The sequence below is a fragment of the Agrilus planipennis genome, unplaced genomic scaffold, assembly GCF_000699045.2.
Source record: "Agrilus planipennis isolate EAB-ADULT unplaced genomic scaffold, Apla_2.0 scaffold72, whole genome shotgun sequence".
Classification (NCBI taxonomy): domain Eukaryota; kingdom Metazoa; phylum Arthropoda; class Insecta; order Coleoptera; family Buprestidae; genus Agrilus; species Agrilus planipennis.
In genome coordinates, this window is record NW_020439081.1 from 722,441 (window position 1) to 735,299 (window position 12,859).

General features: G+C 32.8%; 4 protein-coding genes across 5 annotated transcripts; 2 read left to right on the plus strand and 2 right to left on the minus strand.

Moving 5' to 3' along the window:
* Positions 1 to 35: 35 nt before the first annotated feature.
* Positions 36 to 2,066, minus strand: LOC112905269 (spermine oxidase-like). Of its 2 annotated transcripts, none has more exons than XM_025977367.1 (2): positions 1,930 to 2,066; positions 36 to 526 (listed from the first exon to the last, which is right to left on the minus strand). In XM_025977367.1, the coding sequence occupies exons 1-2, from the start codon at positions 1,935 to 1,937 to the stop codon at positions 118 to 120; spliced, it is 417 nt and encodes a 138-aa protein (XP_025833152.1). In that variant the 5' UTR covers positions 1,938 to 2,066; the 3' UTR covers positions 36 to 117. The 2 variants fall into 2 exon arrangements, with proteins under 2 accessions (XP_025833152.1, XP_025833153.1); XM_025977368.1 differs by lacking the exon at positions 1,930 to 2,066 and adding an exon at positions 1,110 to 1,417.
* A 189-nt stretch (positions 2,067 to 2,255) lies between these two features.
* LOC108733186 (spermine oxidase-like) lies at positions 2,256 to 4,876 on the plus strand. The gene is made up of 4 exons (XM_018464250.2): positions 2,256 to 2,808; positions 3,278 to 3,860; positions 3,945 to 4,147; positions 4,584 to 4,876. The coding sequence occupies exons 1-4, from the start codon at positions 2,360 to 2,362 to the stop codon at positions 4,825 to 4,827; spliced, it is 1,479 nt and encodes a 492-aa protein (XP_018319752.1). The 5' UTR covers positions 2,256 to 2,359; the 3' UTR covers positions 4,828 to 4,876.
* A 92-nt stretch (positions 4,877 to 4,968) lies between these two features.
* LOC112903870 (spermine oxidase-like) lies at positions 4,969 to 7,022 on the plus strand. Its single transcript, XM_025977366.1, has 2 exons — positions 4,969 to 5,821; positions 6,272 to 7,022. The coding sequence occupies exons 1-2, from the start codon at positions 5,337 to 5,339 to the stop codon at positions 6,873 to 6,875; spliced, it is 1,089 nt and encodes a 362-aa protein (XP_025833151.1). The 5' UTR covers positions 4,969 to 5,336; the 3' UTR covers positions 6,876 to 7,022.
* Positions 7,023 to 8,430: 1,408 nt separating this feature from the next.
* On the minus strand, positions 8,431 to 12,849 carry LOC108733148 (peroxisomal N(1)-acetyl-spermine/spermidine oxidase). The gene is made up of 5 exons (XM_025977378.1): positions 12,532 to 12,849; positions 11,540 to 11,947; positions 9,859 to 10,438; positions 8,781 to 8,983; positions 8,431 to 8,721 (listed from the first exon to the last, which is right to left on the minus strand). The coding sequence occupies exons 1-5, from the start codon at positions 12,534 to 12,536 to the stop codon at positions 8,484 to 8,486; spliced, it is 1,434 nt and encodes a 477-aa protein (XP_025833163.1). The 5' UTR covers positions 12,537 to 12,849; the 3' UTR covers positions 8,431 to 8,483.
* Positions 12,850 to 12,859: the final 10 nt, after the last annotated feature.

Sequence of the window (12,859 nt, forward strand, 5' to 3'; positions counted from 1 at the left end):
TAACAAATTATATTCGGACAGCCCGAAACGTTTCGAGTAGTTGGGAAAACGTTTTTTTATTAAATAATATAAAATAGTGTCTATGTATCTTTTAACCAAAATAGTAATGCGTACTTACTATTTCGAAAAATAATCACCCATACTAGTTATTTCCACAGTATCCTGAGCCTGTTCGTATATTTGAAAAAATAATTCGGTCAATTCTGCGTTAACCGACTCGTTAATTCCTTTGAAATGTGTTTGAGAATATTGTAACTGAAACGGCAAAAACTGTGACGAATCGTGCTTTAATACGTCGTAATCTTTTATCAAATCATAGACTATATTTCTTTCTTCTCCATGACACCATTGGGCTCCTAAATCTACCATACCATTCCCAAATTTTTTGCTGAAAACTCTTCCACCGATTCTATCTTGAGCTTCCAAAATGATAAAATTCGAAAAGTCATTTCGTAATAAACGGGTTGCTGTGGCAATACCGGCTGCTCCTGCACCCACTATTATTACTCCTGGCGATCTTGAATCTCTTGAAATGATACATAGAACTGAATAAGTCCGCAAAAAAAAGTTAAACAAGTACAAACTGAAACCGCGATAATGATAATGTTAACAAAAAAGTTGTTTATAACTTAAACACAGCTTTATAAAAATTTCCACATTAATATAAACTATAAGTAACTAATAAATATCGCAAAAATCTATGCTGTACAACAAATATTGTTCGCTTTAAATTGTTTTTAAAAAATTATATTTCCGAAATCGTTGTTTTTAATTAATAATTGCAAAGATAAACTAGAACTAAAAACAATCCATTTGTTATTAAACATTCTGTAAAATGAGTTGCATACGATGAGCATTAAATACTTTTGAAATATTTCAATCAAAATAAAACTACCATTACTGTTATTTAGTTTTTCGTAAAAATAATTACATCTAAAATATTACGAAATAACTAACTTGGTAAAATTATGTAAGCAATTAGGTTAATGGGCAATTTTTATTCGGATGTTTAATAGACAAATGTATATTGACGTTCTCTGCTTCACATAGTGACTGAAGAATATAAATATAGCATTGAATAAATCAAAATAGTAAAATACGTTGCTTACTCCATGTCCACGGTTCAATACTCCGCACACCGCACGCGCATCCGCGCACTATACGTCGCTTTCAACTTTTACTGTGATCAATACTCAATAGTTTTTTAAATTGTCCTTAACCATCTCATCTATAACCTAAGTTTTACCTCGTACAGGATTAGATACCCAAGTATCCACCGAAATTCCGTATTATTTTCTTTTTCAAACAGAGCTAGTATCTTAACTCCGATGTATTATGATAATATTAATGCAATTAGGTACTTAGCTGCCTGGCTATTTTTATATTACGATACAAGCAATTAAGTACATACAATACTAATTGTTTCAACCTTACAACTGTATATATGTATCTATTTATTATCGCATTTTATCATTTGACTCATAATGCGACATATGTTAGGTACCCTATCTATATCTGTGTTACGATGATTATTTTTTTAATTATTGTACTAATAAAAATTTGATGAATTTGCAATATTCTTGTGTTTTTGTATTACGCTAGTACTATTTATAGGTATTTCTAGAATTTCTTAATCCATACAATTACGATACAATCAATAATCTCGACTCGAGCATCATCTCTATTCGACACTTATTATTTTTTAGAAAATGGCGCATTTGGGAGAAGTAGATATATCAACAGAAATGTGATTTATTTGATAAACAAAAGTAAAATAATCCTTTTTTAATGGCAATTCTAAATCAGTAAGGATCCACTTCCTTCCTTCTGCCAAGATATATTTCAACGTACTTGATAATGCGGCTTCATAATTTCTATCAATTTATCTATTAAGAATGAAATAAATTTTATGTATTTAAAAAATCATACCTTTTCATACTAGCTGAGGAAACCGGGTAGTTATAAATCGGAAATTTACCTATAGCAATCTCCCAATATAAATCAAGACATAATTTATTTGAAAGACTATTCCCTAGAAGTTATTTAGCAATATACATATATTTTAAATACCAAAAAATGTTAGTTAAAGTTTCACTAAAAGTAGTAAACAATAAAGAATTATTGATATTTACTAATTAACGCTTGTAGTAGTGTTTTAATAACAAGATTTTTTATCAAACTAATGATCATTTAGAACTCACAATTATATAATATAGTTGTTGCAATTAGTTTATGACTTCTTTAAAAAATATTTATCAATAAACTCTGACCTACATCAGAATATATATTTTCACCCAATACTTATCCCATATTTTCCAAATGTAGAGCTTAGAGTTTCGTGTCAATTAAACCAAAAAATATGAAGTTATTATTACTTTTAACCACACTTTGCGTTTTCTTTTTTCAACACTATTGCGAAGCTGATCACCATAAGCTAGTAATAATAGGTGCAGGATCTTCAGGTATAGCAGCCGCTACGAGACTTCTGGAAAACGACTTTACCGATTTTATAATTCTGGAAGCCGAAAACAGAACAGGTGGACGAATATTTAGTGTTCCTTTTGGCAATGGAATTGTGGATTTGGGAGCGCAATTTTGTCAAGGAGAGAAGAATAATATTGTGTACGAAACCGTGAAGGACTTGGATGTGTTAAAACACCACGATAATGGTACATATGTAAACCTTTACACGAAATTTAAAATTGATAAAAATGTCACTGAAACAATAAATAACTTATTCGACTCAATATACGAAAATGTTGAAGACGATGTGAAAGAATCTTCACTACAAGAATATTTTGTTAAACGGTAAGATACTTTTGTGAAGAATTACTTACATAATAAAATAAACTTCGTCAATATATGGATTTCGAATTGAATTACTTATTAAAAATGAAGGTTTTTCTTATTTCCATTTATAAATCGGGTTTTACAGGGATTGCTTTCTGGTTATTACATAGATTAGCTAATTTTATTAGTACGTATTCCAGATGTTACATATTTTGTGAACGAAAAGTATAAATAATAGAGACAGCACTACTTACTTATTCTATTTTTACATAACTCTTGCGACTAGGATTTAAATAATTGGCCAACTAATTCCCTGGTTATTTTAGAAAAATGGAGTTCGATGAAAGATATAAAGAAAATTATTTTAGCGATTGCATATCTATTTTAGTATATCATGCACTTTACTATTATTATATAATTATTAGTTTCTTCAATGCTTTCTATTTTACCTTACGATGACTTCTGACATTGTCCTTTATATTTGTAGATTCACCAATGCCATTAACAAATTATATTCGGACAGCCCGAAACTGCTAGAGTTCGCTAAAGATTGTACCGATTTTTTTCTTGGTGCTATTTGTAGTATAGAAGGTGCTTTCAATGCTTCCGATATTTCACCACATGAAAGTTATGAAGAAATTCCTGGTGATCAGTACATGCATTGGAACGGAAAAGGATACAAAACATTCTTAGATGTACTCATGAAAAAGTATCCGAATCCAAACGAAAGTCTACCAATTGACGATAAAATTTTATTAAATAAAGAAGTCGCTAACGTAGACTGGCGAACTGAAAATTCAAACAGCTCAAAAGTTGCAATTAAATGTTCTAATGGGGAAACATACTATGCTGAACATGTTATTGTAACTGTTTCCCTTGGTGTTTTGAAAGAAAATCTCGAAACAATGTTCAATCCGCGACTACCAATTGAAAAGGTCCGAGCTATAGAAGACATTGGTTTTGGAGCAATTTCAGAAATACACCTTTGGTACGAGCACAGTTGGTGGCCGGAAAATTTAACTTTAATGAATTTCATTTGGACGGAACAAGAAAGGCGAACATTGCGAGATGTATGAACTAATTTTAATAATATCGCGTCTATTCTACAGTATATATATTAATCTTTTACAAAAATTACGCTTTCATAATTTCAGAATGGTCTCGAATGGTACTTAAATGTATTGAGCCTGGCACCGCAAATAGGAAATAGGAATGAACTATGCCTTTGGATCGCTGGAGACGATGTCCCTAAGATCGAACAACTACCAGACAGTGAAATTCTTTCCGGAATAACGTATATTTTCGATTTGTTTCTACGCAAGGATTATAATATTACACAACCTTCAAAAATTTTAAGGTAATAACGCTAAAAGTAGAAAATTGAGACTGTGGTAAAGAGACAAACTACGAAACATCCTAGTTATAAATAAACCCAACAGATTCTGTATCATAATATGAAATGCATTTAAGATTCTTTACGTAAATGGGAGTATCCATTCTATCTTTAATTTTCCAAGTCATATAAGTCAGGACGGAAGGAGTAAGGATATAAAGCAGAGTTTCAATAAAAAGAATTTACTTCTATGCTCGTGAACGATTAATTTAGAAATTCGGAAAAGATTGTTAAACGTGTATGTTTGGAGCGCGGCGTTTTACGGGTGCGAAACATGGACGGTGGGCGCTACGGAAAAGAAAATGTTAGAAAGCGTTCAAAATGTGGTGTTACCGGCGAATGACTGACGACCTTATGATGATGTTTATTGCATATTTCTGATAGGTATCTAAAATTGTAGGTCAAAATGGCACTCTCAGCCCCATTTCCGAGGATCCTATTCTTACCCTTCGATTAAAATGAATGCTAATAATACATTACGTGAAGATTTGGGCAACCCCCTATTATATCCTAACACTACCAAACCCATCGTTTTCTTTGCTGGAGAAGCTACAAATCCTCACCATTTTGCAACAGTTCATGGAGCTACCGAAACAGGATTCCGAGAAGCGGACAGAATCCTCAAATTGTATAAAACTCAATAATTTGTGTTGTTAGAATTTGCTCAAATTTAAATAAAGAATGATAAATACAGCTACAAACAGAATTATTTCACTTCAATTATGATTAGACTTATCTTAAAGTTTTGTTTTCAACTAACTTTAAGCTTTTTCTTAATATATATTATATATATTGTACATATTATTAACTACGTAGAAATGTGCAGATTTCGTTACTGACAATAAACTTTAAACAACAACAGAAAAGAGTTGATGATAACTTGGCTAAATAAACGAGCTTTTTAGCTTTTAAAAAGAAAGTTACATAATTTGTTTATCAAAAAATAGTGAAACGTAACAATAATATTTACATAATTTTTAAGGAAATCTCAATACTACTAAATATAATTTACCAACCCATTTATTGGGGTATCAACAATTCCGATAACCCTATTTGTATCTGTGAAGTCAAGGCAATTTTATTGCAAGTATCTATTAAAACATCGACTTTGTGTGTTGGATCAATTCATATTCAATTACAAACAATTGAAGGTATGTCTCACCAATCATTTACTAACGGAAGAGACATGAAAGCATTTATTAGATTTGCCACAGCCTGTGCATTATTTCTCGTACATTATTGTAAAGCCACTGATCAACATTCGGTAATAATAGTAGGCGCAGGATCATCTGGAATAGCCGCGGCTACGAAGCTTTTAGAAAACAATTTCACAGATTTTATAATCTTGGAAGCAGAAAACAGAATTGGTGGAAGAATATTTACCGTTCCGTTCGGTAATGGACTTGTGGATTTAGGAGCCCAATGGTGTCATGGACAAAAGGACAACATTGTTTACGAAATTGTAAAGGACCTGGATGTTTTAAAAGTCGATGATGTTAATTCAATCACCCATCTGTATACAAAATTCTCTGTAGACAAAAATACCAGTGATACCGTAAACAGATTATTTGAGTCAATTTACGAAAATATGGAAGAAGACCCAAACGCAGCTTCTCTTCACGACTATTTCGTCAAAAGGTTTGTAAGCAAAATAGATGTTGTTCTTTAAGTATTTAGTAACATACTATTACTAGCTTTGCCTGACAGTAACTTTTCAGAAAAATTACGATGAAAGAAAACGGGTAGAATCTACAAAATTTCAAACGATTCTTATTTTTCTTAAGTTTTGATGAAAGAACTTCATAAATATATATACCATTATTAATATTTATTACAAAACTAGGTTTTACACGGGGTTTCGCTTGCGTTGAAGATCATCGACGACCATATGAAGCTAATTTTTCTGTCCCTCGGGAACAGTATTTGTTTTCTGAATAAAAGATACCCTATGTCCTTTATTGTACCCTTGACAATGTATGCACAAAATTTCATTACAATTGGTGGAGTAGTTAAGGTGTGAAATGGTAGCAGACAAACAAACAAAATTGGTTACAGTGGATTTCATTTAATTCAATCCTTCGTTTGTAGATACAATAACAGTATTAATGAATTGTATTCTGACAAACCGGAGATTCTACAATATGCAAAAGACGCTACAAACTTATACCTCGGTGCAATATGTTCTCTGGAAAGTAGTTTTGACGTGTCTGACATTTCAACGCAAAGCGAATACCAAATATGCGAGGGAGATCAATCCCTACAATGGAATGGGAAAGGATACAAAATATTTTTGGATATATTAATGAAAAAGTATCCCAATCCGAACGAGAGTCTTCCCATCGATGATAAAATTTTATTAAACAAAGAAGTTACAAATATAAATTGGCAAAACAGTTTTCAACCAAATTCATCGAAATCCGAGGTGAAATGTTCAAATGGAGAAGTGTATTACGCGAATCACGTTATTGTAACGGTGTCTCTTGGCGTTTTGAAAGAAAATGGTAGCACTATGTTTACTCCAAAATTACCAAATGAAAAAATTAAAGCGATTGATGACATCGGTTTCGGAGCTGTTATGAAAATATATCTTTTGTATGAAGAAAAGTGGTGGCCGGAAAATTTGGGTTCTTTGAGTTTTGTTTGGTCTGAAGAAGAAAGAGAACGTTTAAAACATGTAAGAATCACCATTTAATCTTATAATTTATTACTCCAAGAAAATTCCCAAAATAAGTCTATCAAATTTATCCCAATCTACCACAATAACTGAAAGATTTATTCAAAACCACTCCGATATTTATTTCGTTCATTAGTAAATATCTTTGTATAAACTTGGGGTGGAGGGGTATTNTAAAATAAATGTTACCTATCACCAAACTTATTAATGATCTACTGGTTTTAATTTCATTTGGGGTATTACAAATTAAAGGTCTTTATCTGGTGTATCTTCTTATCGTATTGTAATTTCAGAATTAATGAACCGATTTTTAAACGTGTTGGATAATTGTGTTCCTAGAAGCAGCCTTTTTCAAGAACTCAAACACCTACCCTCCGATTTTTTCATAATTTGGATTATTTTATCCGATCTCCATGGAATGAAGTTTTCGCCACGATTGTTTATTTACTTTTTACAAAGACGATTTTTTATTTTGACAAAAAGATGTTTATATAAAAAAAGTACCCGAATGTCTTTCTTCCTGCCCAGATGCAATTCTGTCTCGGTAACCGTTGTGAAGTGCTAACATAAATTCCCTTTCGAAATCGTTAAAAGGTAAGCTTTTAAAATTAGGTCCGCATGTAGAAGTAGGACCACAGGGTTTGCGCCAACAAGCGGTGTTTGGAACCGAGGTTGTTGGACACTGATAATCAGATCTGCAGTAATAGTTATCCTCATAGGGCAACCTGCATCTTCCTTTTGTAGGATTAAGAAGTTTCTCTCTCACTTCTTCTAAACCACCATTGCATAATCTAAACTTTATTATTACGAATACGGCAAAAAGTACTAGTAAAAGTTTCATTTTTCATTTAACTGTTTTACAATAAGTTGACAACTTGAATGACTTATGCTATTGCCATACACAGTGGCGTACATGCCACTGTCCTTTTCTGCAAAATCAAAATCATATTTTAGTTGGTCAAAACTTTTTTAAAACGGAGTAAACATTTGTGTGATTCTATTCAATATTGGAAGCAATATAAACAAAATTTTAAGGAGTTCATAAGTTTCTGGTAACTTTGATAACATTTTGTGTTATATTGGCATAACAAATTTCATTCCTGCAAGTACCCCAAGTCACTTCTCTGATCTTTCAAGGTAAATAAACTATTTTGACAATTAAAACGGGTGACAAAGGTAAATAAGGAAACATATAGAATTATTTGTTGCTGAACTGAACAAACAATAACATAAAGATAGAAAAACTATATCTCAATCACTTCAAAGAGAAAAATATAATCGTACTCCATCTTCGCAGCTGGTGATACAATGCAAACACCACTATTAGTCTAAAAAAACTCCAGTATTTAAAAAACGAGAAAATGCCTGCAAGGTTTCCTTAAAAGATATTTTATACTTAAGTAAATGTAGACAATTAAGTAGCTACTACAAAAATGTATTTATTTGAAAAAAAACTTCTAAAAATCTATTTTGAAATGACAAATCAAAAAAGTATTTGCATTTTGTATTTAAAAACTTTTAAAAAACCATTTTGCACATTTCTACAGGTTTTCAGGGTTTATAAAGCGATAAAAATAATTTTGGCACTTTATTTTTGAAATACACTGTATCTTGTGCAAATAAAATTCATTTAATTAGTGATAGTAGTCTGTCAGCTTCTCGAAATCCTGTTTCAATTGCCCCATGGACTGTTCCGTAATAAACGGAATGAGTGGCTTCCCCAGCAAAGAGTACTACGGGCTTGCTATTATTGTCACAAATAGGTGCAGCTAACGTTTCGTTGATTAGAGTTCGACTGGTATGAGATTTTAATGATTGATAGGAGTAAGTGCCTCTAAAGTAGGGATTTGAACGCCATTTGGACCTAAAAAATTCCATCAGGTGACTGCACGGTGAGTGTCGCACCTATGGTGAAATACAAACCGTAAAATTTCACTAGGAGTCGTCGGTGTATACTTGTCGCCTAAAAATTTTTCAATAAGGAAATTTATTCCGGAAAGCACTTCTTCGTCCGTTTTCTGCTCTATACTTGGGACATTATCGTGTGAAACAAAAAAGCACAGGACATTCGGATTACTTTCCAAAATGAATAAATAGAAAATATCCATAATCCAAATATCTCCCTTCTAAAAACAATTTTGTATTTTGTACTTTGTCCAAGGTCCCAGTTAGGACGGAAAGGGAATAGTCGGGATATAAAGCAGAGGGTAGCGCAGGGTCGAATTGTCTTCAATAAACAGAAGACACTTCTATGCTCGCAAACGATTAATTTAGAAGTTCGAGAAATATTATTAAAGGTGCGAGCGACGCTGTACGGGTGCGAAACATGGACGGTGGGCGTGGCGGACGAGCAAAGGTTAGAAGCGTTCTAAATGTTGTGTTATAGGCGAATTATGAGGATACTGTGGATAGAGAAGATTCGAAATGAAGAGGTATTAAAAAGAATAGGAGAACAGAGCAATCTATGGAAGTCAATAGGTTGGTAGGACACCTTCTCAGGCATGAAGGTCCAGTCAGAGACAGAAACAGGAATTAAGAGTAGAACAAACAGAATAGCTCAAACCCCCAACGCCAAAACACGACACTGTAGCTGTCCGAAGCACTTTTCGGTAACAAAGTTACCTTCTTCAGGGACTGAAGTTTACTTGAAGTAGAAGACGTAAACTTCAGTCCCTGAAGAAGGTAACTTTGTTACCGAAAAGTGCTTCGGACAGCTACAGTGTCGTGTTTTGGCGTTGGGGTTTTGAGCTATTCTGTTTGTTCTACAACAACCGCCAAAGTTTTTCCAATGTTCATATTTAGGAATTAAGAGGAGTAGAGGTAGACCTAGATTACATTACTGTTCGCTATGGGTTGTTCTAGTTTTAGGGAAATGCGAAGATTAGTTCAGGATAGGAAGGAGTGGAGTTGCGTGTCCGACCAGTCTTAGGACTGACAACCTTATGATGTTGACTTTGTCCAACAAGGGCTAAGTTGGTATACTCAGTTCAAGTCCACTTACATTTCTCAAAACTTCACGATCTTCTTCACTCCATACAAAACCACAACCTTTGAAATTGTCAGACCACCATCGTTCTTCATATAATAAAAACACTTTCATAATTGCCCCAAAACCAATATCTTCAACGGCTCGTCTTTTGTCAATCGGTAAGGGAGGTGTAAACATTTCGTCAACCTTTGCCTTAAGTACCCCAACCGACGGCGTCACAACAACATACTGACCTCCATAAACACTTCCATCAGCACATTTAACTACAACTGATCCATCTTTGTTATCATTTCTCCATTGTATATTCTCGACTTCTTTTTCAAAGAGGATTTTGTCGCCGATGGGCAAAGGATTGTCAGGATTAGGAAATTTGTTCATTAACACGTCCAGAATGGTTTGGAAACCTTTACCGTTCCAAGTTAACATTTGGTCACCCTTGCACTCTTCGTAAGAGCAGCCTGTCGAAACGTCGTACACAGATAGAGTTCCTTCAAGGCTGGCTATCATGTGAAGAAAGAATACCTCGGCATTAAGCGCAAACTGCTTCAATGACTGATTGTCGTGGTATTTAGTCTCAACAGCCTCAACATAACTAAAACACGGAGGTTCTTGTGGATGATTTCAACTAACGTTTTAAGCAATGGAATAAATGCTCAAAATGAGGATCAAGGTTAAAAGCATTCAAGATGGCATTAAGTCTTAATCCTGATCATTGTTACTATCAGTACGTCACTTTCATTATCATTACAATATTCTTTAAAGTTTTTAAAAACCAACAAGGTTCTAATTTACAGTCAAAATTCTTTATTCACAGGGATACGTTCCATAATATGCCGCGAATACAGAAACCGTGGATATGGAATAGTAATTAGTATGGAATCATAGAGGATACGTTCTAAGGTTCCGAAATAAAACCAATATGTATCCAAATAAAATCAATGTAATGATAAATTCGCAATTCAAATTCAATTTAATCGTTATAAACACCTTGAGGCAAGAGTTTAAAAAATTTAATGATTTTTTCTTGTTTTGAATTTTGAAATTAGTCCACTCGGTAATTCAATTTAATCGTTATAAACACCTTGAGGCAAGAGTTTAAAAAATTTAATGATTTTTTCTTGTTTTGAATTTTGAAATTAGTCCNCAGCACTACTTACTTATTCTATTTTTACATAACTCTTGCGACTAGGATTTAAATAATTGGCCAACTAATTCCCTGGTTATTTTAGAAAAAAGGAGTTCGATGAAAGATATAAAGAAAATTATTTTAGCGATTGCATATCTATTTTAGTATATCATGCACTTTACAGTGTGAACTTTTGTCTGTTACCATACAAAAAATTAGATATTGATCTCGCAGCGTCAAATCACAATGTTTAGAATAGAAACCCATGTTTCCGTAAAATTCACACTAAGCACGAGCCGTCTATTGCGGTCAATCCCCCTAATAAATGACACCAAATCCTTTTCTGCGAATAATGAAATTTTTAACCGCGAATACAGGAGCAGGATTGCAATTTTTTTTACCTACAAAAAATGAAAACGCGAATAACGAAACCGTGAATAAGGAACTTTTACTGTATAGAGTTTTCACTAATACAGTCGTTTCGAGTAGTTGGGAAAACGTTTTTTTATTAAATAATATAAAATAGTGTCTATGTATCTTTTAACCAAAATAGTAATGCGTACTTACTATTTCGAAAAATAATCACCCATACTAGTTATTTCCACAGTATCCTGAGCCTGTTCGTATATTTGAAAAAATAATTCGGTCAATTCTGCGTTAACCGACTCGTTAATTCCTTTGAAATGTGTTTGAGAATATTGTAACTGAAACGGCAAAAACTGTGACGAATCGTGCTTTAATACGTCGTAATCTTTTATCAAATCATAGACTATATTTCTTTCTTCTCCATGACACCATTGGGCTCCTAAATCTACCATACCATTCCCAAATTTTTTGCTGAAAACTCTTCCACCGATTCTATCTTGAGCTTCCAAAATGATAAAATTCGAAAAGTCATTTCGTAATAAACGGGTTGCTGTGGCAATACCGGCTGCTCCTGCACCCACTATTATAACTCCTGGCGATCTTGAATCTCTTGAAATGATACATAGAACTGAATAAGTCCGCAAAAAAAAGTTAAACAAGTACAAACTGAAACCGCGATAATGATAATGTTAACAAAAAAGTTGTTTATAACTTAAACACAGCTTTATAAAAATTTCCACATTAATATAAACTGCAAGCAACTAATAAATATCGCAAAAATTTATGCTGTACAACAAATATTGTTCGCTTTAAATTGTTTTTAAAAAAATATATTTCCGAAATCGTTGTTTTCAATTAATAATTGCAAAAGATAAACTAGAACAAAAAACAATCCAATTGTTACTAAAGATTCTGTAAAATGGGTTGCATACGATGAGCATTAAATACTTTTGAAATATTTCAATCAAAATAAAACTACCATTACTGTTATTTAGTTTTTCGTAAAAATAATTACATCTAAAATATTACGAAATAACTAACTTGGTAAAATTATGTAAGCAATTAGGTTAATGGGCAATTTTTATTCGGATGTTTAATAGACAAATGTATATTGACGTTCTCTGCTTCACATAGTGACTGAAGAATATAAATATAGCATTGAATAAATCAAAATAGTAAAATACGTTGCTTACTCCATGTCCACGGTTCAATACTCCGCACACCGCACGCGCATCCGCGCACTATACGTCGCTTTCAACTTTTACTGTGATCAATACTCAATAGTTTTTTAAATTGTCCTTAACCATCTCATCTATAACCTAAGTTTTACCTCGTACAGGATTAGATACCCAAGTATCCACCGAAATTCCGTATTATTTTCTTTTTCAAACAGAGCTAGTATCTTAACTCCGATGTATTATGATAATATTAATGCAATTAGGTACTTAGCTGCCTGGCTATTTTTATATTACGATACAAGCAATTAAGTACATACAATACTAATTGTTTCAACCTTACAAC